At 53.9% G+C, this 7,521-nt stretch overlaps 1 protein-coding gene across 1 annotated transcript; it reads left to right on the top strand.

Annotated features, from left to right (window-relative positions):
- Nucleotides 1-934: 934 nt before the first annotated feature.
- pdgfc (platelet derived growth factor c) lies at nucleotides 935-7,246 on the top strand (the record flags this gene model as incomplete). Its single annotated transcript, XM_084469164.1, has 5 exons — nucleotides 935-960; nucleotides 1,983-2,163; nucleotides 5,144-5,351; nucleotides 5,884-6,122; nucleotides 6,935-7,246. The coding sequence occupies 5 exons, from the start codon at nucleotides 935-937 to the stop codon at nucleotides 7,046-7,048; spliced, it is 768 nt and encodes a 255-aa protein (XP_084325290.1). The 3' UTR covers nucleotides 7,049-7,246.
- Between the last annotated feature and the right edge of the window lie 275 nt (nucleotides 7,247-7,521).

Genomic DNA, 7,521 nt, shown 5'->3' with positions numbered 1-7,521 from the left:
CCATTTACTTATTTTAGTTCCCCTTCCTTCCTTCCTATAGTAGTTCCTCTGAAGCTGATCCTGTGTTGGTGATGACGGCCGCTCTGAGCACCAGATCCATGCAGATCGTTTGGTTCCTTCCTCCAGTGGTTTGCCCCTCAGCCTTTAGAAGGAAGTGCATCATTATGAAGACCTGATTGTGTTCCTCAGGAGCTGAAGCTGCTACAGAAGACATGTTAGTGATGATGTTTCTGGAGTACATCACTTCCTGCTACGTCCCCAGATGTTCCTCCATCTCCACTGAGCCTGCAGTCCGTGCATCTCTACAAGAAGCTCACTGAGGGCTCTCTCTCACTCATCTCCTCTCTCACTCCTCTCTCACTCATCTCCTCTCTCACTTCTCTCCTCTCTCACCCTCCTTTCTCACTCATCTCCTCTCTCACTTCTCTCCTCTCATCTCTCACTCTCCTTTCTCACTCATCTCCTCTCTCACTTCTCTCCTCTCCTCTCTCACTCATCTCCTCTCTCACTTCTCTCCTCTCCTCTCTCACTCTCCTTTCTCACTCATCTCCTCTCTCACTCCTCCCCTCTCCTCTCCTCTCTCACTCTCCTTTCCCTCTCCTCTCTCCTCTCCTCTCCCCTCTCCTCTCCTCTCACTCTCCTTTCTCACTCTGTCCCCCTCCTCTCTCACTTGGCCCCTCTCCTCTCTCCCTCCATCCCCCTCCTCTCTCACTCCTCTCCTCTCCTCTCTCACTCTCCTTTCCCTCTCCTCTCTCCTCTCCTCTCCCCTCTCCTCTCCTCTCCTCTCACTCTCCTCTCTCGCTCTGTCCCCTTCTCTCTCACTCCGTCCCCCTCCTCTCTTACTCTCCTCTCTCACTCCGCCCCTCTCCTCTCTCACTCTCTCCATCCCCCTCCTCTCTCACTCCTCTCCTCTCCTTTCTCACTCTGTCCCTAGATGAGGCTGTGGATTGGGGTCAGAAGGTGAGATTGGGCGCTGTTTAGTGATTGTTTCTCCGGCCCGGCGTCGTGCTTCGTAGCGTCTGGCCTTCAGGGCTCAGCCGTTCGGGGGTCAGTCTGGCTTTTTGTTTGTTTCTGGATTCCTCTGATTGTTGTTATGGACACGGCAACATTTCCAATTACTACGAAAAGCGTATAGGAAATCCTTTGTGTCGGATAGAAGAGCAGGTTAGAGCGGGGTGTTCATATCCACTTCGAGACACCTAGTTCATTACATCTGAAGCGGTGTCTACGTATGTCTGGAACACTATGCCTGCCCCCATGTGTCAGTGAGACTAAACAGAGGACCGTGCTGGGCTGAGGACCGTAATGAGTCCAAGATGGATCCAATCTTTAGGCCTGAATAAGAAGGGCCGACCCTCATGTCAGAGTGTTGGGTCGCATCCATGTCCTGCCCATCAAAGACTGAAAAAAAGGAGCAGAAAAAATAGCTTCCAAGCAGCCCGGTTTATATGGAGGACGTAAACAGCCGTGTGTGGTTTTCGCTGAACAGAAACACAAAGGCTCTGTTGGCGTCTGTACAGCGAGCTGCTCTGTGCTGAGAGCTGCTCAGTGGTCCCGGGGTAGGGTGTGGAGTGGACTCAGGGTACAGGGTTGTGTGCCGCCTCACGTGGACGTTCTACCTGGAGGTCCTCCACGCCCTGACCTCGCTGCGCACTGCGCCACGCCCTTGTACACACTCACTGTTACACGGCCACTAGCAATAGCCTCAGACCTTAATGTGTTCCAACAGATCTCAGTGAGGCTGTCAGGTTTCACTCAAACGGTTCCTCTCTTCTCTTGCCAACAATGTGTCTCTCAAACCATGTTAGCTTAGGGACCATCACACGATCGCTCTGTCAGCCTCTCTCTCTCTCTCTCTCTCTCTCTCTCTCTCTCTCTCTCTCTCTCTCTCTCTCTCTCTCTCTCTCTCTCTCTCTCTCTCTCTCTCTCTCTCTCTCTCTCTCTCTCTCTCTCACCACTCATCTATGTTTCTCCATTTCCAGGTATGACTTTGTGGAGATTGAGGACCTGAGTGAGGGCAGGGTCCTGGGTCGCTGGTGCGGGTCTCAGTCTGGTCCGGCGGTCCTGCTGGCCCAGGGGTCCCAGGTCCGAGTCCGCTTCGTCTCAGACCAGTACTTCCCCTCTGAGCCCGGATTCTGTCTACACTACTCCCTACTGCCATCGGTAAGACCCCCAAGACCCAGTCCACAGCTAGACCCAGAGCTGGACCTATAGACCAGTCCTGACCCCTAGACCCAGTCCAGACCTGACCCCTAGACCCCCTAGACTTCTCCCCCCCCCCCCGCTCCACCTCCTCCCCCTCCAGAGTGATGATTCAGAGGTCAGAGGATCTGGGCCAATGAGGGGAGAGGTTGTAGAACCACAGAGCTAGAAGGTGACCACATGTTTACCTTCGGGAAGCCAGGAGGAAGTGGGCTTCAATGTTAGGAGTCATGAAACAAAGTCCTTATTATACTGCTATTGCTGTTAGAGAGAGAGAGAGAGAGAGAGTAGCAAGAGAGTAGCAAGAGAGTAGCGAGAGAGAGAGACTGTAGTGAGAGAGAGAGAGACTGTAGCGAGAGACTGGGGAGAGAGAGAGGAAGAGAGAGACTGGGGAGAGAGAGAGACTGTAGTGAGAGACTGTAGCGAGAGAGAGGAGAGAGAGACTGGGTCTGTGGTGGAGCCGGCCCGGTCTTTTAATGACAGCGTTCCGTAGCTCTGAGGAGAACGGCCTCACAGACCACAGCCTCTTCAAAGGCCGAAGGGGATGTGGTAGTGGCCGGGGAGAGGAGATATGGTCTTCAGGGGGCTATTTCAGTGGTCTCCTCAACACAGCCGGAGTGAGCTCCATAAATACATGGGTTGTTATTCTGTGGGACAACAGAGAGGCCACGAGGCCGGACACACGCCCAGCGGCCGAGACTGATGGAGCCCAGCTGCTACCAAACATCTAGCAGCACCTCCAGACCTCATCTCCCCCGCTCCCACCTTGTGGATGATCCAGTCTGTGGCCCTCTCCCAGAGAGGAACTGGATGGATTGTTTAAAGCGTATGTCTCTCCTCCTTCAGCCACACACATATGGCCGCAACCGTTCCATCCATCCTCTGTGACCTGGTGGGACGCCAGCAGCACAGCTCACACACTCTGTCTTCAGGAGGTTCCCCTCGGGTTCCCCTTGGGTTCCTGGGGAGGTTCTGTTCCCTGACGCCTCACAGAGGAGTGCTTGATGTTTGGAGAGGAGGTTTCTCCTGGTTTCCCTCTCAGGACGTCAGCTGAACTTCAGAGAGGAGGCCCGAGCAGCCTTCAGAAGCTCCTAATGGATTCCAGATTTACTCCTCATGTTTCATACATTTCACTGAGGATATAAAAACACGAAAAAGAAGTTTGAGAAGTATCATTTTTGGCAAGTCATTCATTCTACATTCTACATGAAGCTAGATGTTTATTATATACTATTCATCATCTCAGCCCTTAAAGGACCTCTCTGGTTCTGCTTCAGACCGGCGGCCATCGCGGAGCAGAGCGATTTTAAAGGTCTGAGACACACCTCCCAGCTGTCAGTCACAGGGACCACCTCCTCCTCCCTGATACAGCCTGACAGCTCAGGTGGTGCAGACCGGGCCTCTGGGGGCGGAGGAGACCGGTCCTCTGAGAGCTGAGGTGGTGGAGATGTGGCCTTTCAGACTCAGCCTGGGAACAAATCCACTTCCACTCTGCATGCTGTGATCGGCCAGCTCACCAAACACAGCAGACACAACAGCTGCTTGTAGTGCTGCTAAACAACACAAGTACTGCTGCACAACACAGCTGCAGGCCCTTGTAGCGCTGCTACACAACACAAGTACTGCTACACAACACAAGTAATGCTACACAACACATGTAATGCTACACAACACAGCTGCAGGCCCTTGTCGCGGCGCTACACAACACAAGTACTGCTACACAACACAAGTAATGCTTCACAACACAGCTACAGGCCCTTGTAGCGCTACTACACAACACAGGTACATTATGTTGTAACATTCCAGAGCGGTATCTCAGGAGTGTTGCTGGTTCCATGCTCCTCTCCCCAAGGAGTTCTTGGTCAGGACCTGAGCTATGACTGGTCTGAGCTGGTGTTTGTCCCGTGTGGCTGGGTCTGGGTCTGGATGAAGAGCTTGAAGTGTGTTAAACACCACATAGCGGTCAAATCTGGTTGTGTCAAAGGGCTGACATCGGGGAAGCAGAACTAACCCACAGCTGGGAGGGGAGTGAGGCAGGGATATGGTATTCACGTCTTTTATACTAATTCACTTTGTTTTTCAAGTGCTCCAAATTACAGACACAGCCTCTGTAAAAGCCTGGGGTTTTAAATAAACATTCACAGCACATGTTGTTTGATCTGTTTGGTTGATATATTGACTGTTTAGAAGCGTTCTCTGTAATTTGGTCAGACCATCAGAATCTCTGCTGGCCGTTTCGCAGCATGCCTCAGAGAAGGGCTCAGATACCATGGTCAGAGAGGTGGAGTTAGGTATCAGGAGTGAGGAGGTTATTAGGACCTGGTTAGGGTCAGGGTCATGATACTCTGACTTACCGTACCTTTCTACACCCAAACCCTCACCTCAACCACATCCAACCACTGCACGTACCTCCACCCAATCTGTACCTCCACCCAACCTGTAGCTCCACCTAACCTGTACCTCCACCCAGCCTGTAGCTCCGCCCAACCTGTGTCTGTAGCTCCACCCAACCTGTAGCTCCACCTCACCTGTAGCTACACCTAACCTGTAGCTGTAGCTCCACCAAATCTGTAGCTCCACCTAACCCGTAGCTCCACCTGTACCTCCACCCAACCTGTAGCTCCACCTGTAGCTTCACCTGTAGCTCCACCTGTAGCTGTAGCTCCACCTAACCTGTAGCTCCACCTGTACCTCCACCCAACCTGTAGCTCCACCTGTAGCTTCACCTGTAGCTCCACCTGTAGCTGTAGCTCCACCTAACCTGTAGCTCCACCTGTACCTCCACCCAACCTGTAGCTCCACCTGTAGCTTCACCTGTAGCTCCACCTGTAGCTGTAGCTCCACCTAACCTGTAGCTCCACCAAACCTGTAGCTCCACCTAACCCCGGCCTCCAGGCGCCCTGTAACCTCCTCTCCGTCGGGTTTGGTGTCCCCTCTGCAGAGCGAGCCTGAGCTGCAGGCTCCTGCTGTGACTCCTACTGCTCCTCCCAGTGTGGAGGAGATGGAGGAGGCGGTCTCCAGCCTGGGGACGGTGGAGGAGGTGCTGAAGTACCTGGACCCCGAGCGTTGGCAGGCGGACATGGAGGAGCTGTACCGGCCCTCCTGGCACGGCCTCGGGAAGTCCTACACCCACAACAAGAAGACCAGAGGTAGGATAACCTCCCCAGGTCCTTAAGGAGGACCTCTCTGTAGAGACAGGTCCTTAAGGAGGAGAACCTCCTGTAGAGACAGGTCCTTAAGGAGGACCTACCTGTAGAGACAGGTCCTTAAGGAGGAGAACCTCCTGTAGATACAGGTCCTTAAGGAGGAGAACCTCCTGTAGAGACAGGTCCTTAAGGAGGACCTCTCTGTAGAGACAGGTCCTTAAGGAGGAGAACCTCCTGTAGAGACAGGTCCTTAAGGAGGACCTACCTGTAGAGACAGGTCCTTAAGGAGGACCTCTCCTGGTCCTGGTGGTCCTGATGAGGGGTGGTGGTCTGGCTGTACCTGATGAGGGGTGGTGGTCCTGATGAGGGGTGGTGGTCCTGATGAGGGGTGGTGGTCCGGCTGTACCTGATGAGGGGTGGTGGTCCTGATGAGGGGTGGTGGTCCGGCTGTATCTGATGAGGGGTGGTGGTCCTGATGAGGGGTGGTGGTCCGACTGTTCCTGATGAGGGGTGGTGGTCCTGCTGTGCCCCCCAGTGGGAGCCGACCTGAACCAGCTGAGGGAGGAGGTCCGTCTGTACAGCTGCACCCCGCGGAACGTGTCGGTGTCTCTGCGCGAGGAGCTGAGGAGGACGGACGCCATCTTCTGGCCCGGCTGCCTGCTGGTCCAGCGCTGCGGCGGGAACTGCTGCTGCTCCCAGTGCTCCCAGTTCTGCTCCCAGTCCGGGGACCAGTGTGCCTGTGTGCCCAGCAGGACCTCCAGGAAGTACTACGAGGTACTGCTGCATGAGTAAAGCATACCATGTACACCAAGTACTATCTGTATACTAACCGGTACCAGTTACTATATATAACATACAACTACTATATGAACCATGTACAACTGGTACTATGTGCAGTAACCTGTACCATGTACACCTGGTACTATGTGCAGTAACCTGTACAATGTACACCTGGTACTATGTGCATCTTGTGGACCATGTACACCTGGTACTATGTGCAGTTGCCTGTACCATGTACACCTGGTACTATGTGCAGTTGCCTGAACCATGTACACCTGGTACTGTGTACGGTAACCTGTACCATGTACACCTGGTACTATGTACAGTAACATGGACCATGTGCACCTGGTACTATGTGCAGTAACATGGACCATGTGCACCTGGTACTATGTGCAGTAACATGGACCATGTTCACCTGGTACTATGTGCAGTAACATGGACCATGTGCACCTGGTACTATGTGCAGTAACATGGACCATGTGCACCTGGTACTGTGTACGGTAACCTGTACCATGTACACCTGGTACTATGTACAGTAACATGGACCATGTGCACCTGGTACTATGTGCAGTAACATGGACCATGTGCACCTGGTACTATGTGCAGTAACATGGACCATGTTCACCTGGTACTATGTGCAGTAACATGGACCATGTGCACCTGGTACTATGTGCAGTAACATGGACCATGTGCACCTGGTACTATGTGCAGTAACATGGACCATGTACATCTGGTACTATGTGCAGTAACATGAACCATGTGCACCTGGTACTATGTGCAGTAACATGGACCATGTACACCTGCAGGTCCTGCAGCTGAAGCACCGAGCGGGGGGGCGTGGCCTGCAGCGCTCCATGACCGACGTGGTGTTGGAGCATCATGAGGAGTGTTCCTGTCAGTGCCAGCAGAACCACGACTGACCCAGACCACCCGGACCCTCCAGAACCCATCCATAACCCCAGACCCTCGGGAACCCATCCAGACCCCTCAGACTCTCCAGACCCCTCAGACTCTCCAGACCCCTCAGACTCTCCTGACCCCCCAGACTCTCCAGACCCCCCAGACTCTCCTGACCCCCCAGACTCTCCAGACCCCCCAGACTCTCCAGACCCCCCAGACTCTCCAGACCCCCCAGACTCTCCAGACCCCCCAGACTCTCCAGACCCCCCAGACTCTCCAGACCCCCCAGACTCTCCAGACCCCCCAGACTCTCCAGACCCCCCAGACTCTCCAGACCCATCCAGGCTGTTGCCTGTGAGATGCCAGAGAGGCCTGTGTCTAACACTCTCTCTCCCTCGTCGTGGCCTTCACTCCAGAGAACATGTCTAACGTCTGCTCGGACGTGGAGCTGGGAGGTTCTGCTACAGGTGATCTTCATCTGATCTGCAGCCAT

Source organism: Micromesistius poutassou, assembly GCF_964030765.1.
Source record: "Micromesistius poutassou genome assembly, chromosome: 6".
In the NCBI taxonomy this organism is placed as follows: domain Eukaryota; kingdom Metazoa; phylum Chordata; class Actinopteri; order Gadiformes; family Gadidae; genus Micromesistius; species Micromesistius poutassou.
The sequence above is the reverse complement of the archived record's forward strand: the minus strand, read 5'-3'. Positions and strand labels throughout refer to the sequence as shown.